The sequence below is a fragment of the Meles meles genome, chromosome 18 (assembly GCF_922984935.1).
Source record: "Meles meles chromosome 18, mMelMel3.1 paternal haplotype, whole genome shotgun sequence".
Classification (NCBI taxonomy): domain Eukaryota; kingdom Metazoa; phylum Chordata; class Mammalia; order Carnivora; family Mustelidae; genus Meles; species Meles meles.
The window spans coordinates 4,607,258-4,632,598 of NC_060083.1; the positions used below are offsets into that span (position 1 = coordinate 4,607,258).

At 42.4% G+C, this 25,341-nt stretch overlaps 1 protein-coding gene across 1 annotated transcript in view; it reads left to right on the forward strand.

Moving 5' to 3' along the window:
• Positions 1-23,866, forward strand: part of HS3ST3A1 (heparan sulfate-glucosamine 3-sulfotransferase 3A1) — a 94,186-nt gene extending 70,320 nt beyond the window's left edge. The window contains exon 2 of the mRNA XM_045983872.1: positions 21,123-23,866. Within this exon, the coding sequence (XP_045839828.1) occupies positions 21,123-21,744 (622 nt within the window). The 3' untranslated portion in view covers positions 21,745-23,866. The remainder of the gene's footprint in view (positions 1-21,122) is intronic.
• Positions 23,867-25,341: the final 1,475 nt, after the last annotated feature.

Here is a 25,341-nt window from a genome sequence, read left to right on the forward strand (position 1 = left end):
TTCTATCATGTTGGGCAAATTATCTTATGTCTCCTAGTCTGGTACTTGTAAGTATAAATTTACCTTTATGTTTAAATGCAAATGTGAGTGTATGGTTGGGTGGTATCATCCATAAAGGTGTCTTTCCCCTTGACTATATTATGGATTTAAGAGAACTGGGTCTTATGGAACTGTCCTGACTACAGCAGATCTTTTCTATCTCCATTCAAATGGACACTGGTAGATAAAAGCACGGCAGGAAAGGGTCCTTAATAATGAATCAAAACTTTCTGGTTCTAAGAGATAGGGAGAAGGGGCACTTGGGTGGCTCAGTCGGTTGGGCAACAGGCTCTTGATTTTGGCTAGGTCATGATCTCAGGATCCTGGGATCAAGCTCCCTAGTGGGTTCCACACTTAGCAGGACATCTGCTGAGGATTGTCTCTCTCTCTCTCCGTCTGTCCCTCCCACCCACACTTGTGCTCTCTCTCTAAAATGAATAAATAAATCTTTAAAAAAGAGAGAGAGATGGAGACTGTCAGTAGCATAGTATGTCAGTTTTTATCAATCCTTTGCCAGACTTATTTTGAAGGCAGAAGTAAGGAGACGATGGCAAATGAAAATGAATTTGATTTTCTTAATGAGAGTACTTTGGTTATTTCCATTGAATGGATGGGGAAACTGAGCCACAGAGAAATTAAGACACTTATGGGTCACCTGCCTGCTAGAAAATGGGGCCATATACATTTAGTCCCCAAACCTGACCCGTTTCCAAGGTATTTTCTCATCCTACTACCTCTGAGTTCTGTGCTTCTCAACAAGGGATGATCCCCTGAGATTCTGGATTTCTGAAGTTACTTTAAATGCCCTGCAGGCAGTTAACTGTACTTGTTGAGGCTTAATGTGGGGAGAGCAATCCAAGCAAATTAATAGTGGCTTATAATTACTTTCTTTTTTTAAGACATGGTAAAGGTTAAGCATTAACCACATCTTCTCCCAGAGAGTTGGTATGAATGAATGAAATAATGATATACGTAAGTCTCCAGGCACCTATAAAACATCTGATTTAATTTGATCATCTGGAAGTCCAAACTAGATCAACCTCAAGGAGCTTAACAGATCAGTTAGTTGACTGTTGCTGGATCTAAAAATACACATGCCATGGTCCTCACCATCATCACCATCATCATCATCATCATCATCACCATCATCATTACCATCATCACCATCATCACCATTATCACCATCATCACCATCATCATCATCATCACCATTATCACCATCATCATCATCACCACTATCATCATCACCATCATCACCATCATCATCATCATCATCATCATCATCGCCATGCTCAATACTCTCAGATTATTTGCTCATTGATACAGCATTTCAGGTAGCTTTAACAGTTTCTCATCATGTCTTCTCCCATTCATAGCAGACGATGATGATTATCTCAGTGACCTCACTCCCAGCAGAAGCCACTTGCCTCTTTACAAAAGAAAAATGGGCTAAAAAGTAGAGGTTAGTGGCTCATTCACCGATGTTCTATTAGTGTTGCAGATGGGAGATATTCTAACTATTTTAACACTTTTGTGAATAAAGCGCTATAACCATTTAGACTCACTCTTCTGGCAGCTTCCAGAATCAGGACCTAATTTCTTATCTAGCCCACTTTTGACATTGAAAGAACAAGTTAAAGAAGGCAGATGAATCAGATCAGGAGTACCAGTTCTGTTTCTTAGAGAGTACAGCAGGCCTTTCAGTGTTTGGAAGTACAGGCTGACCGACAATTCCATTCCCTAGAGGTAACCACTATTAATAGTTGGGTGTGCATCTGTCCAGTCATTTGGTTAAGCCTGTGTTATAGACAAATGCAGTGTATTAGTTATCTATGGCTAAAATAATATTCCATGGCATTACCACAAAACCTCAGAGACATAGAGTTCTTTATTTTACAAGGCTGTTGGGTTCCATGCTTGGTTTGAGATCTGAGCTGGCCTTGTTCATGTGTCTGTGGTCAGCTATGAGTCGGCCAGATGGCTCTTCTGATCTTGTCTGGGTCTGGTCACATGTATGGGAATCTGCTGGCTGAAGGCTGATTTAGGGTAGTCTTTGCTTGGATAACTTGGGTGACTAAACTTTGTTCCATTTGTCCTTCATCTTCCAGAAGCCCGGTCCAGACATGTCCTCATAGTGATGGCCAGGCACAAGAGCATGAGTGGAATAGACAAGAGGCTTTTTGAGCCTCTTCTTGAAATAACTATACACTCAATGGTGTCCATTGCCCGAAAGCAGGTCACATGGTTGAACTCAGTATCAGGAATGGGAAAAGAGATTTCACTCACATTGAAAAAGCTACAGAATCCATGGCAAAGGGTCAAGGATTGGAGAAAGGGGCAAAAAATTGGGGCCATCAACACAATCAGCCTAACAATCACTGAAACATATTTAAACACACAAGCATTTTTTTATATTGTATGTTTTTAAAAAAATTTATGAGATAATATCCTGTTGCTTTATGGCTTATACTATTCTGAAATTTCAGACTCAGATTTTGGTGATCTTTCTTAACTTGAAATCGATTTGAAATCTTAATTTGAAAAGCTGTAACTTGATCTTTTTAACATTGCAAAATGTTCCATTTTATGGTTGTACCGGAATATTTTATCCAGTCTCCTGGTGGTGGACATTTAAGTCATTTCCTGTTTTGGAGACCTTTTTGACAGTGCTGTGGTGGACACCCGTTTGCATTAATGCTTAGGTATTTATACTGGTATTTCTAGAAATTTCTGAACCAGTAGATGTAGAACAGTGGGATCCCTCACACTTAATCCTCCAACAAGACAAAACCACTTGGAATCCCCCACGCCATGATCTCTTACACCTCTGTGTCTTCAAATGATTTCTTCTAGAATCCTCCTGCCTCTCCTACTTGACTTTGATAAACTGTCCTGAAAGCCATGACAAGGAGAGTCTGTATATAACTGGTGATGGGTTCCCAGGCTCCAGATCACGCTCACTCTTCAGTAACCTCAGGTCCCAGCATTTGCAGTTGAAGGGTTCTGCAGCCTACCTAGAGCTCTGCTGTCATCAACATTTTCATCTGCACTCAAGCACCACTGTATTTGTGGAGATTTCTGCACAGTCTTTAGGCAGATCCAGTGCTCCTTCTCTGAACTTAATGAACGGAGACTCCCATTCTGGAGCTTCTCCCACTGAAATACCTTGCTATTATGTCTTTCTCCTTGAGGACAGAAACATTGCCCTTTCGTCCACAGAGGTCCGTATTCTACTTGGGTGCTTGGCCAAAGGAGGCATTCAATAAATGCTAAATAAAAATCTTAAGCTTGAGGTCAGACCTAAAGTTTTACTGTATCATAATAGTTCAAGAAACATTTATTTGCTCAGTCATTCAATAAATATTTATTGAATGTGTACAGTGAGTTGGATATGTTTGAAACGAGAGAATGGAGAGAACGTGAGTGTGCCTTCTTGGAATGGAATGGTATTTTTAGAGAGTCTGATGAGGTTTCAGGCTTTTTACCCAGGGTAATGCACATATGCTCATGTTCACATTTTTGTACACACTTAACACTGGTTTCATTACCTCCCAATACTCATTCTCTGAGCTTGGGTTAAAAACCTCTGCCTTCAAGTGGTGGGCCTGTGTCGGACTTAGCTACCCAAAGGGCAGATCTGAGGACTTAAGGTTAGACCATCATTGTGACTGACCCACCCATCACAGTCCTCATTCTTACCTCATGCCAAGTGTCCAAGTGGCCAGAATATATGGATTCTGCCATATCTATATATGCATCTATATTTTTGATACCTTGCCTGCCCCTAAAATATTTTTTGACACTCACATGTTATTTTTATAATGAGATACATATGAGTGGAAGCATCTATTGCAAATATGCCTCGTGACTTATTTGCCATTACATGACCATAATTCTGTGTAAACACGCGATCTGTTCAATCTATTGGAAGAAAGAGATACGAAAAACATTGCGAAATACGAAATACGATTTTTGCATCTTCATAAACATTTTAAAGTAGATTTAGATAAAGTGAAAAATCAGTAATCCACTTAAAATTGCAAGAAATAGAAGCTATTCAGGGATAATAGCAACAAGTATACACAACTAGTCTGTAAAAAGCTTTACTGAGTATTTGTAACCAAGAGTTCATAGACGTGGTACCAAAAGCATAATCTGCGAAATACATGAGTAAATTGAACTACATCAAAATTAAAACTTTTGTTCCGCCGGAGACACTGCTAAAAGAAAGACAAATACTGTGTGGTATCATTTTTATAGTGAATCTAAAAAGAAAAGTCAAAATTGTGAAACAGGGAGTAGAAAAGTACTTACCAAGGGCTTGGGGTTGGAAAGTAAGGACAGGCTGGCAAAAGGGTACAAATTCTCACTTATAAGATGAGTAAACTCTGAGAATCTAATGTAAAACATGGTGACTATAGTTGGCAACACTGTTGAAATTTACTAAGAAAGTACAACTTAAATGTTCTCACCAAAACCCCCCAGAAAGCGGGGGGGGGGGGGTGGTGGTGGTGCCCAAAACAGTGTTCAAAATTTAATCATCACAGAATAGTCAAGCAATTATGAAAAAAAAGAATGAAAAGACAAATTGCAGGCTGGGAAAACATTTCAAAATTCTGTTGCCAACAGAGGACTTCTAGTTATAATATACAAAGAACTTTCAAAATTCAGCAGTAAAAATAATTAACAGCCCAATTTAAAAAATGGGCAAAAGGCTTTCACAAACATTCAACAAAGAAGGGTATTAAGTAAAGGAAAAGATGTTCAATAGCATTAGCCATTAAGAAGCTGTAGATGAAAAACCAGTATGAGCCATCACTGTGTATCTATAAGAAAGGAAAAACACAGAAAGCCTGACAGTACCAAGTGATGACAAGGATTGGAGCAAATGGAACTCTCATACGTTGCTTTGGGCATGTGCATGGGAGGGCCACTCTTTAAAAATTGGCAGTTTTTTATGAAGTTAAATACATTAAGTCATCGAATAACCCAGGAATACATCTTTTTGCTAGTTACCTGACAGAAAAACTGCTATTCACACAAAAACCTATATGCCAAGTGTTTTTAGCAGTTCTGGTCATGATTGTTGAAAGCTGGAACCAAACCAATTGTCCTCAGTGTGTGGGTGAATAAAAAATGATGGTATGCCCACACAATGGAATACTACGCAGCAGTGAAAAGGAACAGACTCTTGATGCGTGCCGGAGCTTGAATGGATCTCAAAGACATTAAGCTGAGTGGAAGAAGCCAGGCTCAAAAAGTTATGTGTCATAATTCTGGGGCGCCTGGGTGGCTCAGTTGGTTAAGCATCCAACTCTTGATCTTAGCTCAGGTCTTGCTTTCAGGGTGGTGAGTTCAGGCCCTGTGTTGGGCTCCATGTTGAGCATGGAGCCTACTTAAAAAAAGAGTTATTTGTCATAATTCCATTTATATGATATTCTCAAAAAGTCAACACTATAGTGACAGAGAACAGATCAACACTTGCCAGGAGGTGGGCAGGAAGAGAAGGTAAGATGACAAAGTGAGAGCTCAATGTGGGAGCGATGGATCTGTTTTACACTCTGATTGAGGTGGTGGCCAGACGGACCTAGATATGTACTGAATTTGATAGAACCCTGCTCCAAAAAAGTCAGTTTTTGTACATGTCCATTTAAATATAAGGTTTTATTAGGAATGTAAAGATCTGTGTACATGAAAACCATGTCGTCTTTCTAGACTGACAGACTCAGTATAGCAAGATGTCCTTTCTTCCCGAATCAGTCCTTAACATGTAACGACATTCCAATGCCACCTGGAAGTGAAGAGGGGAAGGGGAGTTGATGAAAATATTTTATAATTCCTTCTTTTGGAAGAAAACCCACTTAATAAAAAATACTCAAGAATAGGGGCACCTGGGTGGCTCAGTGGGTTAATAAGCCTCTGTCTTTGGCTCGGGTCGTGATCTCGGGGTCCTGGGATCGAGCCTCACATCGGACTCTCTGCTCAGTGGGGAACCCGCTTCCTCCTTTCTCTCTGCCTGATTCTTGGCATACTTGTGATCTCTCTCTCTGTCAAATAACTAAATAAAGTCTTAAAAAAAATACTCACGAATAGAATACACAGGAAATTCCATGTGAGGTTTGAGACATACTCTAAAATTACAATAATTGAAAACGTGTTCTCCTGGTGCAAAAGTAAACCTAGAACAGATTATAAAACTTTATGCACAATACGAAGGTTATGTAGGAATTTAGTATATGGAGTAGATGACCTATCAGGATTGGATGAAAAGCCAGTTATCTGTCATTTTTAAAAAAGGAAAAAAGTTTAGAATTCAGTATCAGCAAGCATTTCAAATGAATTTCAAAATAAAATGAAAATCAGAGATGAATTTTTATTTAATGTTAACAGAAGAACAACCTTACTTAGAAGACATTGTGAAAGCAGAGGGAAGGTCGTAAGAAAAAATCTGACAGATTTGAGAACATTACAAAACTTTTAAATACTGTAAACAAAGAGGACATGAAAAATGATAAACGGGAATTTTTGCTACATTAAAATGTATAAATATTGTAAAGAAAATTTAATGGTGATTAAATTAAATCTTACGAAACATTTTCGGGAAATTGGTACTATTCTGAAGTCTAGCTTTCCATGTCGGTCTGGCTGCCCAAGGAAAGACTTCAGTATTGTGCTTTTCTGCCTCTTTGACCTTGACCTACACAATTTAAAAGTTTTTGCGTAGCCCCTTTTGCTAAACAGTACAAAATTCCTTCCACCTCGGGGTGCGGCTCTTGCGAGCAGCAGGCTAGTGTGTGAGCACCTCCGGGACCATGAATTGGAACAGGAAACAGAGCAAAGGAATGATCACTCAGTTTCATACCGAGAAGGTATGCCATGTTCTCTGTCCTGCATTATTTGATAAATGACTTGTTCTTTCCCTCCATGACCCACTTCTCTCCCTCAGATCTTCCCCAAAACAGATCCGCGTCCCCCTCCAGTGTCCGCAGTGACGCAAAGCCATGTCCCATGTCAGCATTCAGACGTTTGCTTGGAAGACACAGGGCAAGAGTTAGGGAGAAGCTTTTCCCTGGAACCTGAGTAGGGTTGGTCACGAGAGTGGATACTTAGGGTCATGGGTTGCCTAAATGGGACCGCAAGTTGGGTCTGTCACAGGAGGACCTCCTGCATGGCGGGGCTCTGAGCAAGGATGCTTCTCATCCAAGGGCACTGCTGCCCCAGGGTCCCTGGTAGAGCGGCGAGAGTGCCCTGTGGCATATCCACGCTGACGGACTGTGTCTAATGGATGCTCCTTGATTGCTTTCCCAAAGTTTGTTTTGTCTGCACGCCTCATTTCGCGATGAGGTCATATTCTGGAGGCTTCTTTATAGCATACAAGTGAGATGATTTGGGAAGTTCCGTTGGCGGGATAGAAGGTGTATCTTTTTATGTTGTACGAAACCAGGGAAGCTGGGGACTGGGTCACCTGCTTGCAATTTTATTTATTTGTCTGTTGTTTATTTATTTATTTATTTGAGAGCAAGAGAGAGCACACAGAGAGGGAGAAGCAGGCCCCCCGCTGAGGAGGACCCTGAGCCCGATGCCAGACCCGGGGATCAGAACCTGAGCCAAGGCAGACACTTAACCGACTGAGCCCCGCAGGCGCACACCTGCTGGCAATTTTAGAAAGAACATCCAGGCAGTCTGGCACCCTGGACCACGTTAAAACCACAGCTTTGAGTCGCCTTTCCTGTTTTAAACTTGAAAGACCTACTGACTTAGTAGCTACTCTGCGTGCAGAACCTAAAAATGAAACCAAAAAACAAAAACAATAGCAGAAGGAAAAAAAATCAGACACCAAAAGAAGCACATGCCCCTCTGTTTCCAAAATGTAGCAAAGGACCTTCCTTCAGGTTTCTCTGCACCTGTCTTAGCATCCCCCACTGTCCTTAGTTTCCATTCTCGGCAAGCAAAGCACAATTCTTCCCTTATCTCCAGCAACACATCTGCAAAGAGCTGATAATTCCGGGTTAGGAGAGGGCTCTGCTCGGAAGCAGCTGTCCACAGTAGCGCAGAGCTGATAGCCCGGCTCTCCCACGAATCATTTATAAAACTCCCGTCATGGCCAAGAGGAGCCTTGATGGGGCTTTGTGGGGGCGACCGCCACAGAGTGGAGAGAGGATGCCCACCGTCCGCCCACGCCTGCCCACGTCCATTAGGAACTCCCATCTTCGCCTTCTAGACTGTTCTTCTTCTAACCTCGGTTAAAGTACCAGATAGGACGAAGAAAACCCGATTCTCATCCTAATCAGGGCTCAAGTTCAGTGTCCCTTTCTGGCGTCAGACACAATGGAAGGGAATTCACCATCCACGAGGGACGTTTCTTTTCCAGGGGTTTGAAATGTGAAGGTGGTCCAGCCCTGTGCATCTTCTGTTTCTAGAAACAGGGAAGAAAGCTCTGTCACAGAAAGAGAATGAACCGGTGGCAGCTGAGGGTGACCAGTGGACCAGAATCTAAGCTAAGCTTTGTGTCCCCTGGGTGGCCTGACTTCTCAGACCTTTTGCATCTGAAATGAAGGGGCTGGATTAGGGGATTTCTGAGTCTCCTCCCATTCTCACGTCCAGGGGTTCTGCTGCCTAGCAGAGCGGTCCTCCCACTTTTCTTTATCCAGAACGTTCTTCTTCTTCTTCTTCTTTTAAAGATTTTATTTATTTATTTGACAGACAGAGATCACAAGTAGGCAGAGAGACAGGCAGAGAGAAAGGAGGAAGCAGGCTCCCTGCTGAGCAGAGAGCCGGATGGGGGCCGGATCCCAGGACCCTGAGATCATGACCTGAGCTGAAGGCAGAGGCTTAACCCACTGAGCCACCCAGGCGTCCCCATTCTTCTCCTTTTAATCCCACCTTTGTTTTCTCTGTAATCAGTCTCTTCCCCTACCCACCCCTCACCTCCCTTTCCCTCTCCCTCTCTCTCTTTTCTCTCTCTCTTTCTCTCTCTCATATACTCTTCTAAGGGTTCATAAATATTTATCAGACTTCCGATCCCGACTAATTTAATTATACTTCATCTCTGTTATTTGTAGTCATTTTTTAATAACTAGCTGCTGAATCATTCTTTAAGACTTATTTCTATTTTGATTGTAGATGTCCCCTTGGTTTCTTATACATAGACTTTTTTATTCTTGAGCTTTTAAGTTTGCTCTTTTGTTTCGCCGAAGTGAAACTTCAGGGTTTCTTCCCCAAGGTCACGTCAATGCTAAGGTTTCTGAATCATTGCATATCTGCAAATGTTATATTGATATGACTTTAAATGAAATACAGCTTAGATCAGGATAAGAGTTTTTCTCTTTTTAATCTTTAACGACCTTTGGAACCTTCCTACAAAAGTGCAATTTAAACCCCCCACCCGGAGCCGTGACCTTCGTTTTTCAAGTAGCTAGTTCTACTGTTACTGCGTTTGCCTTTCTATATGAATGCCTGTGAAATGCTTCTTTATTCTCAAACACCCAGAATTTTGCAAATAGTTTTCAAAGCGTGGATCTCTACGAGGGCTTTTGGTGATGGTTGTGACTTTTTAGTATGGTGCCTCAGGAGTGTCTAAGGTTCAGGATCCTTGGTGGCTTAGTCGGTTGAGTGTCTGACTGGTGATTTTGACTCAGGTCATGATTTCATGGGTAGTGGGATTGAGCCCCTTGTCCGTGTGTATGTGGGGGGGGCGGTTCCATGCTCGGTGGCGGGGTCTGCTTGGAATTCTTTCTGGCCCCTTCCCTCTGCCCCAGAATAAATAAATAAATCGTTAAAAAATATATTAAAAAAAAGAAAAGAATGTCTGAATTTCAGAGACAGATCCACTGTGGAGAGGCATGACAAGTTCCTGTCTTCCTCTAGATGATTCCTTAGAAAAAGAGAGAGTTGTATGTGAATTTCAGTTGTTATTGTTGTCAGATTTTGTGTTGTTTTTGTTTTTTTTCCCCCTCTGGATATTTTTTGGCATCTTGATAGGACATTGGGAGAAGCACATCAGTTCCCAAGAACAAGACCCCTTTTTAAAACAGAATTTGGGATCCATGGATATAGAGTTAAAATTATATTTTAAATCTTACCAATGCACAAATTCCCCCAATGGAGTAAACTTGGAAGGAGAAAATCAGGGTGAGGCATGGAGCCTTAGAAAACACTGGTCTATTTCTGTATTTGCTCAGAGTCCATGAATGAGATAATTCGTGGCCTGGCTTGGGGAAACTAAGGCTTACAGAGACATAAAGGATTCGTGCTTGAATCTATGATGTAAGATAACTCTTGTTCCTTTCCTGTCAGGGTCCTTCTTCTCTCTGACCCAGATACAGATGTATTTTCTGCCTTATTATGATGCCCCCCCACCCCCCAAAAAAACGATCAACCAAGAATGCTTGACTTCTCTCTCCTTCCCTGGAGCACCAAGGAACATAATGGGCCTTTGTTTGGTTGGTTGGTTGGTTGTTTTTCAAAGAAGCTTTCTCCCTTTGTCATAGAGCCTGGGAGAGTTAGAATGCTTTCTCTTTCTTTACTTGATCGTTCACAGTTTTACCGGGAGTCGCCCATCAAGGGCCATGGGACACGTACCAGCCTTTACGCGTGATAATGACGTACCTTGTCGAGGGTTGGGTTATTAGAATCGTACATCTAGACTAGGTCAGCGTGGGGGCTGGTTCAAAAACATAAGCCTTCCTCCCCCACAGAAGCCAACTCAAACAACTCAAGGGAGTTTTCTTTCCAACTTTCCAAGTCACGTTTGGAGTGGGGTCCCACATCACAACAGCAGGAAAAGAAATACTGATGCGGTTGGACCTTGGCCCGAGGGATGGCGGGCTGACAGCGCTGGGAGTTTGCTGGAAACTTCCTCTGCTCCAGGCTCACGCCGTTGGGGACCCCTGGGAGCCACCTTTACGCCAGGGCCATGCAAAGAGCATGTTTTTCCTAGAATTTCCTGCTGCCAGAGTCTTCCAAAAACAGACATGTTGTTTCTGTTGGGTTGTATAGACAAAGCAAAATGTGTGCTTGCGAGAGCCAGATTTATTGACTCCTCAAGGTAAATTACCTTTGTGTTACAACTCTGGGGACTTTTCCTTGCAGCGTGACCTTCTCTGACGGAAGAAAGCCTTTGACAAACATGTTCCGTCTCTTGCCTGTTCACAAGATTCCAAGCAGAATGATTTGCACTCTGCGATGCATAGAGAAGTGAGTGCATTGAATGCTCATATGTTTTGACAGAATATCGAAGATGGCCAATAATCCCCACTGCAGGGGTCCTGCTCGTGCCGCCTGGGTGCCTGGGGAGGTTTAAAGAAGACGCACATGAAAGCTGAACAAACCTAGATTTTCATTCTGTCTCTTTCCCTCATTGCTGTGTGTCTTCGGACAAGTCGCTTGACCTCTCTGAACCTATCTCTGCAACCGTGCAATGTTAGTAATTCCAGCTTTTCCCTGCCGTTAATGATGTGAGAAATCTTTATCAGATCCGGGTCTGTGGTAAATGCTTGGTGAGTGTCCATTGGCTTCTGTCTTCAGACACCTCCATTTGAATTCTTGGTTGCCCCTGCTTTGAGACCACTCATCTCCTGGACTTCCTGGTCTTTCTTCTGCCTCCAAGCACCAAGGGAACAGCAAGGGAATCTTCATTGGGACTAATCCCATTCTTTCAGATCTCATTGATTGTGAATGAATTCTGTTGATGTGGATTTGTCCTAATTATTTATACAAATCTTTTTTTTTTTAAGATTTGTATTTATTTATTTATTTGAGAGAGAACAAGAGAGATCACAGAGAGAGAAACAGACCCGCAGCTGAGCAGGGAGCCCCACGTGGGGCTCAGTCCCATTACCCCTAGATCATGACCTGAGCCAAAGGCAGATGCTTAGCCGATGGAGCCACCCAGGCGCCCCTGATTTATACAAATCTTTTGATGTGGTTGGTGGGGTCACACTTCAGAACAGAGCAGTTGTGAGGCTGTGTAGAGTTGTAAGCCTGACAAATTAACAATGAATTTAACTTCTGAGCCCTACATGGAGTCTTGGAGGTGGGAAGGCCCTAGAGACCCAGAGGACAATAGTCTTACTGTTTTGCTTATGAAGAAGCCAAGGCCCAGAGAATGAAAGTGATTTGCTTAAGGTCACACAGTTTAGGAACAGCAGAATCGACATGGGTCCACATTCCTATTCCCGGTTTTGAGTTTCCTATAAAATGATGTTGTCTTTATGGAGACATAGGTGATCCCTCAGTATTGTATTTTATAATAAAGTCAATAATGTTTTGCCCTCATGAGAATTCTTAGGCAGAAATCTTAACTTTAAAAAAAAAAGCCTCTTGGCACCTGGGTGGCTCAGTCGGTTAAGCAGCTGCCTTTGACCCAGATCATGATCCTGGGGTCCTTCAGTCAAGTCCCACGTCAGGGTCCTCCCTCAGCAAGTTCCTTGCTCCCTCTCCCTTTGCTGTTCCCCCTCCTTGTGCTCGCTATCTCTTTGCCAAATAAATAAAATCTTTTTAAAAATTAAAAAAATATAAAAATTAGTCTCAACTCTCCTTAAAGAGAAAAATTCCCCCCCCCCTTTTTTAGAAGAAGGGGAGCATTCTCCTTTCTTCAAAACAACTTTTTTATTGAAGTATAACCAAATTCAGAAAAGAGCACAAATCCCACGTTACGCAGTGGGACATATCCACCTCTCCAGAAGCACCTTGCACCCACTTCCAGTCACTCATTCCCCTAAAGGTAGCCACTGTCCCTGACATCTAACACTGTAGGTGGGTTTTGGCTGTTTTTGAAATTTTATAAGAGAAAGCATACAGTACGTACATTTTTGTGACTGGCTATGTATGTCAACATTGTGTTTATGGGATTCATTCACAAATGTTGAGTCATTCATGCCAATTCTGTATTTCATATATATCTTATTTATATATACATATATGTATGTAATACATTGTTTATGTCATCAAAAAAGATATATACACACATATATATGGACATGTATCTACGTATACATACATAAATATATACATACATCCTTCTGTTTTTGATGGGTCTTTAGGGAGCTTGCCTTTGGGGCTGTGATGATTAACTATGAGCACTCATGACCATGTCTTTTGATGAGCATGTGTATGATGTCCATTGCATATATTCCTGGGAGCAAAATAGCTGGGCTATATGTATATATATGTGCAGCTTTAGTAGATCGTTCCAAATAGTTTTCCAAAAGTCCTTATGCCAGTTTATACTCAGACCAACAAAGAGCCAGTTGTTCCATATCTTCGCCACATTTGGAATTCACTGTGGTTTTTATTTTAAGCCATTCAGGTGGGTGTAGGTTACTGTGTTTTAATTTGCAGTCCCTTGAGGACTAATGAAGTGCAGTACGTTTTCATACGTTGATGGACTCTTTGATGCTGCTTTTCGTGTGCAGTGCCTATTCAAGACATTTGCCCATTTCTCTTTCCTGATGTCTAGTTTTTTAACTCATTGATTTGTAGGAACTCTTTACGTATGATGGATGTAAATCTCTAGTCAGGTATATGTATTTTAAATATTTTCTATCATTCTCATGCTTGCCTTTTTACTCTCTTATTGGTATCATTTGGTGAACAGACATTCTTATTTTTAATATAGTACAATTCATTATTCTTTTCTTTGTGGTTCTTCCTTTAAGAAACTTAAGATGCTCTCCTAGGTCTCCTTCCAAAAGTTTTATTATTTTATCATTCATATATATATGTACCAGCCATCTGGAGTTGATTTTTCCATATGGCGAGATATCAAGATTTATTTTTCCATGTGGATAACCATGATGGAAAATGCAATGAGGGAGGGTAACTTTTTAAGGAAGAAGTACCTCCAGAGAGGGCTAGTAGCAGTTCTGGTGGAAGGGTACAGGCGCGGGAGGACAGTATGTGGACAGAAGGAATTTGGAACAAAGGAGTACGAAGGGTGAAGCACATGAGGTGCGTTCTTTCTTACCCTTTCTTGAGTGGTATGGGCAATGAATATGTGTTGTTCATTGCCATTGGGGGCTGCCTCTTGGTGGTGTCCCTGACCATGCAGGTGATGGTGATGCAGACGGTGGTGACCTTGCCTCTGGGACTATCAGTGGGGCGCTGTCATGGAGGCAGATCTGTCCTATCCACAGTGTGACAGGAGGAAGGCCTTCTGGGTCACCTTAGCACTCCTACCATGAAGTACTCAGTCGACTTAGGGCTTAAGTAAGAATATATTATTTGGCAGATGTCTCATGGTTCATACTTGGCCGTTTCCTATACCATAGACCACTAGAAAACTGTTCAAATAACTGTAGGCCCACAACGATTCACCCCATTGTGATTGGTTGGATCTAAAATGAAACCCCCAGGATATCCAGGAGGCACAATATCCCGAGTCACATGGAAGTGTTACCAAGCAGTTCCCTTCCAGAAACAACTGTGCCACATGGCATGGGGGGAAATTGATTCCCCTTAAAAACTGAGCTCCCCTCTCTCCCACCGTAATAGGCAAATAATTCGGTTTTGCCAGTTTATGGCCTTCAAACCAGGCACTCTCACTGCTGGAATGTTGTACATATAGGGTCTCTAATGGACATGTGGGTGGATGTTCCAGGAACATGTCAGAGGGGCTCTGACCTCCTCTGGACCCTTGTGATCTGGACTAGATGGGGTTCTCCTGGCAGCTGGAAATTCTAACACCAGGCATCACCTTCTTAAAGAACAGGTCTTGGTATGCTCCTTACCCTAATGGTCATGTCAACTCTGCTTATGGTCCAGATTGCCCAGCCCCTTGGCTTGATTTTTCGGGTGAGGTGAGCTGAAATTGGAGAGGTTGGATGACTAGCTCATGGTCATCCACTCAGTGGTGGGCAGATGCAGGCTAAAGAACATTATTTCCTAATCAGACAGTTCCATAATAGTGCATAAATTATTATATTCCCCTTTGGCCCAGCAAGAGGAAAGCAAAACTGTAGCCTCTTTCAGTTCGTTGTGCTAAATGTTTAATTATCTGTAAAACCAAAAAGGCTCTTTTGTCTAATTAAATTCTACTGATGCAATTGAAGACCTTGTCTTCTTGGGAAGTTTTTGTTTTGTTTTGTTTTTTAATAAATGATAATAAAATAAAAATAGACGTAATGTAATGTTTACCATTTTTAAGTGTACCATTCAGTAGTGCTGAGTGCATTCACACTGTGGAACAATCATTTTCCAGAGCTCTTCCTCTCGCAAAATTAAAACTCCAAGCCATTAAACAACTCCCTCCCCATCTCCCAGCCCCTGGTAACTGCCATTCTACTTTCTGTCTTTACAAACGTGATGACTCCAGGGGCCTCATGTATGTGAAGTCACATGTTTGTCCTTCTGTGACAGGCTAATTTCTCAGAGCAGAATGTCCTCAGGGTTCCCCCATGTTGGAGCAGGTGTCAGAATTCGCTTCCTTTTTAATGACCGAATACTATTCCATTGTGCGGTATGGAGCATATTCTGCTTATGAACTGTTGTGTTGCTTCTACTTTTGGGCTGTTGTGTTCTTCGGGGAGAAAGAGCACATGTGTGCAACCCACTTTGTAATAATCCTTAATTTGCTTGTGAGATTTCTTCTTAACCCTTGCCTTCCTGCGGAGCAAAAAACGAATAAGTTTTCCTGATTTTTCCTTATCCTTCTGGTTTCTACCAATTTCCACCTCCCCGTACCTACTATTAACGTCTCCAGATCCGCATCACTATTTAGAGGTGAAGTTAGTTAGCATCACCTGGTTAGCCAGGAAATTAGGGCCTCCTAGGAGCTACCCCGCCCATCGTCCAATCGGATTTCTTACTCCCCACCCCAACTTGTCCCATCTTTAGGGAAACTTGATGTAGCTTACTATACACACCTTTCTTCTCCCTTAGCCTGTCTGGTATCTCACCCAAGCTTTCACGATGCTGGGATGGCTTTTTCTCTGCCCATTCGGGCCCACGTCCTGGCACAGGGTAGAGTCACAGTGTGTATCTCACTCAGGTAAGGAAGGACGATTTGCAAGTTCTCAACACTTTGAAAAATCGGTATTCCAAATTACACATGCATTTCGTTTTTTGTGATAGATGAGCTCTACTCTAAACATGGAAATTCAAATTGCAGTAAGAAAATGAATAAAGAAATGAAAAAGGAGATGACGATTTAAAGAATCCTATTGTGAGTCCTTCTACAATATAAGCTTCATTAAGGATTTATTTAGACTATCACTTCTTCCTTTTTGAAAAAAACCGGCTTACAGGCAGCTTCTGGTTTGCTGGGACTCTCCCAGCTGTCGCCTTCTCCCCCCACCACCCCATGCCAAACCAGTTCGTTTTCCGCATCCCAGAGATGACAGTCATTAATGTGTTTTTCTTCTGAAATCCTATTTTAGCTCTCTCCTCTTCAAATGCCTGTTTTGGATTGCTCTTTCCCCCCTCTATTGAAAGAATGGAAAATATGGTTTCTTTTTTCAGAGATATTAGTGGGATTTCCATTCATGCAGCACAATCTCCAGCCAGAATCTGGGCTGAAAAGGGCGGCTGGAGATCTCTGTGTTCCTCTGAGACAGGAGAGAGGAAGATTGAGATTCTCAGCCAGTAGCTTTTGAGTAGTTAAAAGTCAGAGATCACAGGAAAAGAGGCAAGAATGCGGACTTCTTTTTTTTTTTCTGTTTTAATCACCAAATATTCTTTCTTATCACTTTGCTGGTACTTAGCATTTGCTTTTGTTATCCCAGACTTTTTTTCACACAGTTGATCAAATTTCCTTCACCGAATTATTCCAACAATGTCTGGATGGACCTCCTGGCTCATCTCGTAAAGGTGTAAGCTAAGCTTCCAGAGTGGGTTGGCCTCGCCAGTTTCTCAGTTCTCTGTGGGGAGAGACACAGTGATGGGCCATGAATTCAAGCCGTGCAGTGACACCAGTGTGAGCGTGGGCAGTGACCGCTACCTGGGTCTGCTTTGCGGCAACACTGAATTTTGGTTGCGGCTTGATTTTCCCCAGACCCGAAGGTATATTTAGGGAGTGGGGGATGGGTGACATGAAAGGTTCTTTTGCAAAAAGAATTGCGGGTTTCTGGAAACAACAACAAAGAGCAAGAGAAATCAGATATCTAATTATCATGTCCTTCCCTAAGGATAAAAGCAAACATAACCAGACTAAAATACCAAAGACGACAAAAATCTGAGAATCCCAGCATCACTGAACTAGCCCAGGGTCAATGACTTATTGCTACAGATGTTGAGGAATTTGTGCCAAAAATAATGACAATGGGAAGCAGAATGGGTCTTTTAAAAGTTCTTACATAAATTCCAGTTAGGTAACATATGGTGTAATATTCATTTCAGGGGTACGCTAGAGTGATTCAGCACTTCCATAGGTTACCCTCTGCTCATCACAAGTGCACTCCTTAATCCCCATCACCTGTTTCATCCGCCGCTCCCTACCCACCTCCTCTTTCAGTTTGTTCTCTATATTTAAGAGTCTGTTTCTCAGTTTTTCTCCCTCTCTTTTTCCTTTGCTCATTTGTTTTGTTTCTTAAATTCTGCATATGAGTGAAATCATGTAGTGTTTGTCTTTCTCTGATTGGCTTATCTCCCTCAGCATAATCCTTCTGGTTCCATCCACATCACTGCAAATGTCAAGATTCCATTCGTTTTGATGGCTGCGTAATATTCCACTATGTGTATAGATCACATCTTTAGCCATTCAGCAATCTGTGGCCATTGGGCTGCTTCCATCATTTGACTGTAAGCATGGGCATGCACGTATCTCTTTGAAAATTAGTATTTTTATATTCTTGGGGTAAATACCTAGTAGTGCCGTTGCTGGGTTTTAGGGTAGCTCTCTTTTTAACTTTTTAAGGAACCTCCACTGTCTTTTGCAGAGTGGCTGCACCAGTTTGCATTCCCCCCAATGGTGCAAGAGGGTTCCCCTTTCTTGCACCATTTGTTGGGGGACCAGAATGTCTATGAACCAGTTGACGTGATGTCTGAGACAGACTTGAAAGTAGCTCATTTGTGGAGGAGGGAGTAGAACGGGAGGGGGTTATGAATGAAATTAAATTGGCCACTGGTTGTTTTTTGAAGTTGGATGTAAGGTCCACGAGATTTACGTTATAATTCTCTCTACTTGGGGTTGTGTCTGAAGTTTTTCTTAATATAAAGTTAGCAAATAGTGTAAGTGGGACTAAATTATAGGAAGTAAACAAAGGCAAATTCACATAACACAAAGTACATTATTTTCCAACAAAGGAAAACTAGAAACTCATAACCCAATTACGGCAAAAATGCAGCAAACCAACCATTAGAATTAAAAGTAAAAACAAAAGCAATCCTGGATCACACCAAGGCTATAAAGGAGATAAAAAGTACAAGACACAATTAACTAAATAAGTATTTATGAAAATGACAACAGTACATGTCAAAACATGAAGTTTGACCAAGTTTGTGGGTAAAGGGGTAAATAACAGCTTCAAAATTCTTTTATCACTTGCATAAAGGGACTGAAAATAAATGAAGCTTCCTGTTAAATGAATTAGGAGAACAGCAGATCGTTAAGTAGAAGAAGAATAAAGGGGAGCATTAGGAAGGTAAAATGCAAATAAGTGAATTTAAAGAGATAACAGAATCTGGAAAGTAGAAAGAAAGGGAAAAAGCAGGAAATCCCTGGGGACTATGAAATCACAGTCCAGACTGCCGATGTAACTCACTGCTCAACTATGTGATTTTTAGAAACATAATCAGTTGCCAAAATTGACACAAGACAAGGCAGAGTATTTACCAGAAACCAATTACCATGGAAGAAACTGAAAAGATAGGTTTGAAAATTCTCATTTCTTTCCTGTCCTTACCCTCAAAAGCATCAGTATAAGATGGCTTTGAAGGTAATGCCCACCAAATTTAAGCAACAGATAGGGGCGCCTGGGTGGCTCAATGAGTTAAGCCTCTGCCTTCGGCTCAGGTGATGGTCTCAGGGTCCTGGGATCGAGCCCTTCATCAGGCTCTCTGCTCAGCGGGGAGCCTGCTTCCCCCTCTCCCTCTGCCTGACTCTCTGCCTACTTGTGATCTCTGTCTGTCAAATGAATAAATAAAATCTTAAAAGAAAATTATTTTGCCAGGCGCTTGGGTGGCTCAATCAGTTAAGCGTTTGACTCTTAATTTCAGCTCAGGTCATGATCTCAGGGTCTTGAGACTGAACCCCAGGTTGGGCTCCACGCTCAGCTGGAAGTCCGCTTCTCTCTCTCTCCGTCTGCCCCCACCATGATCTCTCTTTCTCTCAAGGAAATAAATTTTAAAAATCTTTAAAAAATTATTTTGCTACTTACACTCCTCTAGGATAAAGAAGAATGTGAAACATTTCTCAACTCATTTTATTGGTGGAATAATTCATATTCTAGCCAATGATTAAGCTATTGATCACAAGAAAAACTACAGGAACATCCCATTAGTGAATATGAATGAAAAATCCGGAACAAAATAATGATGAACCAAGTCTAGGATGATATTAGAAGAAAAATCTATCAGAATCCAACGGAAATGGCTTGTATTCCAGGAATAAAAGTGAATCCTGTATAAGAACATGTAGAAGTTTGATTCTTCTCACAATGGAGCAGAGGACAAATTTAGTGTGGTTATTGAACTAAGTCCCTAGCTAAATTTATTCTAAAACTGATTTGAGCCAGAGCTGTTTCTTATAAAAATTGGGATTAGAAAGACAGTGGGGGTAGTATTGAATAGTGGATGGAATGGTAGTACGTTTAAATTGGAAGAGTAAATAGGTTTTGTCTCTCTGGCTCATCCTTTTTGACTGGCCCTGACACCCACCAGTTCTCAGCAGGTAATGTTTGCTTGACCCAGGTGGGAACGTCTGCTCTGTCAAGACCCAGTGGCGTACTTTTCTTTCCACGGGACAAAGTGATCCTAACGTTCGTTCATCAGGAAGAATAACCAGACAAGAATCAAGAACATTTGGAATGGCAAAGAGCCAGAATTCACCCTGTCGTGGGGAAAATACATGATAATAACAACTGGGCCCAGGTTGAGAGGAACCAAGATATACAGACTGTTGCAGTGAAGAGGTTTCAAGTTTGAGAAACGATGGGTTGTTTAATAAGTCTTGTCTGTTAACAGGAAAATTCAGAAATTCTAAAGAGAAGTAGTGTCGTGTACCAGGCAGTGGTTTTGTGTGAAATAAAACTGCTTTGTTTGTAAGAAAAGTACAGAATAGGGGGCGCCCGGGTGGCTCAGTGGGTTAAGCCTCTGCCTTTGGCTCAGGTCATGATCTCAGGGTCCTGGGATCGAGCTCCACATTGGGCTCTCTGCTCAGCAGGGAGCCTGCCTTCCCCCGCACGCCCGCCTGCCTCTCTGCCTACTTGTGATCTGTATCTGTCAAATAAGTAAATAAATAAAATCTTTAAAAAATATATTTAAAAAAAGGAAACTGTAGAATAGGCTCAGGGTATTTTAATACTGTCTCCTAGTAGTGTGATCACGTTATTATTAGGATAGTCCAATTTACCTAAAGAATTTGATGAAGGTCATTTTCTGACAGCAGTGTGGGTTATCAATAAAAATAAAATAAAAAATTACATAGTATTTTAATTCTGTGCCAGGCCCTCTTCTGAAGTATTGAAGAATATTATATTAACATGCTTAATTGTCCCAACAGTCGTATGAGATGAATATCACTATTTCCCATTAAATACCCAAGGAATGGGCGCCTGGGTGGCTGGGTGCGTGGAGCATCTGCCTTGGGCTCAGGTCCTCATCCCAGTGTCCTGGGATCGAGCCCCATGTAGGGCTCCCCACTCAGTGGAGAACTTGCTTCTCCCTCTCCTCTTGGCTGGTGCTCACTCTCTCTCTCGCTCTCTCTCGCTCAAATATAAAATAAAATCCTAAAAAAAATAAATGAATACACAGGAACCTGAGAAGGCTGTGCACTTCTCCATGTAGGAAGCAGGAGAGAGGGCACCGCAGCTCAGGCATCCCCCAGGCTCCAGTCTGGAGGACACTCCCCTCCTTGCAGTGAGCTCTCTCTGTACAGCAGGGCAAGCGCTCCCTTTGCAGGCTCTAACAGGCCCTTTTGCTTTCCCCAGGGACCTGATGCCGAGGACCCTGGAGGGCCAGATCACCATGGAGAAGACCCCCAGTTACTTCGTCACCCGCGAAGCGCCCGCGCGCATCTCGGCCATGTCCAAGGACACGAAGCTCATCGTGGTGGTGCGGGACCCGGTGACCCGCGCCATCTCGGACTACACGCAGACGCTGTCCAAGCGGCCCGACATCCCCACCTTCGAGAGCCTGACGTTCAAGAACCGCACGACGGGCCTCATCGACACGTCGTGGAGCGCCATCCAGATCGGCATCTACGCCAAGCACCTGGAGCACTGGCTGCGCCACTTCCCCATCGGCCAGATGCTCTTCGTGAGCGGCGAGCGGCTCATCCGCGACCCGGCCGGCGAGCTGGGCCGCGTGCAGGACTTCCTGGGCCTCAAGAGGATCATCACGGACAAGCACTTCTACTTCAACAAGACCAAGGGCTTCCCCTGCCTCAAGAAGGCCGAGGGCAGCAGCAAGCCCCACTGCCTGGGCAAGACCAAGGGCAGGACCCACCCCGAGATCGACCGCGAGGTGGTGCGCCGGCTGCGCGAGTTCTACCGGCCCTTCAACCTGAAGTTCTACCAGATGACCGGCCAGGACTTCGGCTGGGATGGATAACCGTCTAATTTAAAGAGAAAAAAAATATCAAAATATAATATATTTTTTTACCACTCGGTAGAGGAAAGGCAGTTTAATATTTGTGCTGAAAATGTTTGTTTCAGTATTTTTTTTTTTTTTTTCCCAATGAATGTTAAGCGTGTTCTCACCTCTGCCCCCATCTTCGTGGGTCACGGGCACGGAACATTTGGATAAACAAAAAAGGAAAACCTCATGCATCGAAATACTTGGCAGTTTTCGATTTCTGTTTTAAGTTTTATATGCACAGTTATAGACTCTGAGCATCGGTCGCCGTGAAAACTTTCAAAGACGTCCTAAGGGTAAATCAGTCCCTGTTTCTGTCTCTGCTTTTCTCTTTCTGTCCCTTTTCACAGACCCCCAGATAAAACACTCTCTCCTTATATTTCCTCCCTTTTAGTTTTTTCCTGTTCTTGAAAACCATTTCCCAGTTAATAATCCTGCACGTTGGCCCACCATCTCACAGTTAACCACAGTGTTTTCAGATAAAACACCTTCTTCCATCTTCCTGCGATGTGGTAGAAGTACGTCACAGAGATGATGATCCCCATTTTACAGATAAGGAAACCGAGTCTCAGGGAAGTTGGGCAAAAACCCCATCTTCCACCTGTTCCCTTTCCCATGCCCCTTCTTTCGGAGAGATTGAGAAGTAACACAGCTCTGCTTTTAGAAACGGTTCGCTAGTTTGGGGATGATTGGAGACAGGACTGAGAGGGCTTCCTGTTGCCTTCGAAAGTTCCTGGCCAGCCGGGTGACGCTGTCATGAGGAGTCACCAGGGTTCAAGGACACCTGGGCACAGTGTCTTTTAAGAGTCAATCTTGGCAAGTTGAAATGCCCTGAGCTTGGAACTCTCGGCTTGGTTGAGGCTCAGAGAAATTACTGGATTCTTATTTGGAGAACGAGATGGACAGTCACACTAGGAACAGGACAAAAAGTATTAGGAACATAACCTAGTTGTGGTTTTGACTTCTTTTTTTTTTTTTTTTTTCAAGAAAAACGCACTTCAGTAAGAGCTCACTGAATGAATCTCATTTTCCTTTACCTCTTTTTTTAACAAAGAAAATCTGCTTCTCTTTGTAATATCTCATTTCTCATCTTGGAGCTGATACTAAAAAGATGAATAAATGTTATTTTTCATGGGCGGAGGACTGTCACTTTGTCACCTTATTTTTCCCCACTTCCTGTTCGCACCAAGAATAACGGAATATTAATATTTGGAAAATATTCTAAGAAATACAGATGTGGGTAAAACGGAGGTTTCTCTTCTCCCATCTACTTCTCTCATCCCCCATTTAAATAGCTCAAATAAATCAGCAGTTTATTAACATATTCCTTTCCTCTCTGAGTGGGCATTAACAAGATTAGCATTAATGGGAATTAAATTGGTGTAGAGAGAAGCACATATGCACGAAATATATAAAACATTTATAATTAGTCTGTCAGCAACATTTTATTACAGGTTTAAACCCAAGAGGAAAACGTCTCCTATCTCGTGGAAGTTTTCCATATCTGCCGAAAATTTAAAGGCGCAGACACTATGGTATTCTTAAGTAATTATTTTTTATTTCTCCAAGGTTGTCAGTCCAAGGAAACTAAAGTTGCTGGAAAACACGCAGAGTGCAAATGTGCATCAACCCTAAAAGCTGCATCAGGTGAAATAAATCTTCCCCGAGAGGGCTCACATGGGATTAAAATGCAGGGAAAAAGGGGAAAATTTTCTTAAGTGTCTAGATATTCCCACATTGCTCCAAACCCTTGAATTTCTGTGTGACTATTCCGTTTATGAGAATTAAAAAGAAAAATAATTCCCAGGTCTCCTTTGCCTAGTAGATTTTCTTCCCTTCTGGTGCCTTCGTTTTCCAGTGCAACACCCTGTTTTCACTGTGCTTAAATTGTACTTCTAGAAACAAGATACTCCTCTTAAACTCTTTGCATTTTTTTCTCTTAACTCATTTTGTTTGTGCCTCTGATCTTTTTGTAAGCATTTGCTTGGCAATAGGCAGACGAGGCTTGCACAAGGAAAGGAGTGCATCTGACCATTGTATTGGGCAATCTTCCTCTTTCTGTGTGAAGAAATAATAAAAGAACAGAATTGAGTTCAAAGCACCTCTTCTTGCATGTAGATTTTTTTTAATTCTTATTTTTTAAATAATGAATGACTCTAGAGCCTCCTAGGAAAGCTTCATAACTTTAAGTTCATAAGAGTGTCGAAAGTTCTAGATCGCAGCAAAAATCTAGAGACCTAGAGTCCGTACACTCGACTTCTTCCAGAACAGGAATTCTACTTACTCCTGCTACGTGTGGCTTCAGATTTCTTTTGTCCATGTAGCTGTACCAATTAAAAGGTACGGTTCTTGATTTGAACGTCTTAGCCATGCTTCCTCTGAGCCATCGGCTCCTTGGCCATACCACTGACCTACATTCTTGGTAGGGGTAGAGCATTCTTTCTCTCTAGAAGAGCAACTAAGGTCTGGAGTTTTATCCTGAACAGTTTGCCCTTGAAGCCCCGTCTATGGTGTAAAAATTTCTCTCAGTCACTGAGTAACTTTTAGGGGAAATTCATTTATTCTAAGGACTGGAGGTAATAAGCTGCTAGAGAATGGATATTTCTTTCCCAAGAAGTATTACTCCTCTGTACTTTCCTTAATTTCCAACATCTTCAAAGTCAGAATACACCTAGTGGATCAAACCGCTATTTGGCCCTCAAATCCTTTCTTTAACCAGTCGCACAGGGGTTTCAAACACGAACGCGTCTGGGAATTCTCCTCTCTTGATTTTGCTGCTGTTGTAAAGAGGATCAGCTTCTCCTTAACACCGTCATCTGGTTCCGCGGGCTGAGATCGGCCAAATCTGTTAAACATGAAGATACTTACAACTCAATGTGTGGATACCTACAGGTGCACGTATAATAATGCTGCATTACATTCACCTGGCAAATTACCCTTTCGTTGCCCCTTAAACCGACAGCCACTCTCCACTAGTTGTACTTTCCAGACACTTAGGAGAACAGTGGTTCCCCACCAAAGACCACTCTGCCTCCCAAAGGGATCTCTGGAAATACTTTGGTTTTCCCAACACTGGTGGAGTGTAGGGTGCTTCTAATGGGCGATGATGCCCAGGAGAGCCCCCGTAGCACGAATCATCCTACACTCCACCAGCTGGTGCGTGTCTGAAACAGGTCTACAAACCAGATTCTAATGAATGCTTGGCTGGGAATTCTTTCCCTCATCACCCTAAGTTTTTCTCTTGCAACCTTTCATTCTCCCTCTCACTCCATGAGTGATTCCATCATAGTAAGCAGATGAGTGTTTACCATCATGCCTTGCCAAGAGGAGCGCTAACAAGAAACTTCGTTGAACTGGGTTATTACAGCCAAGATCCAGGAGCTGCTTCCAACGGAAAATTGAGTGGAATCTGTCAACTTCAAGTGGGAACCCCACAGTACGATAAAACATTTCTAAAGGTGTTTTCAAGTTCAAGTCCTGCTGTTTCAATTTGTCTCCACGACTGTATTTCTTGTTATCTGACACAACCACCGTGTTGAGAGAGCGAGAAGTAAACGGGTCCCACTTCTGTTG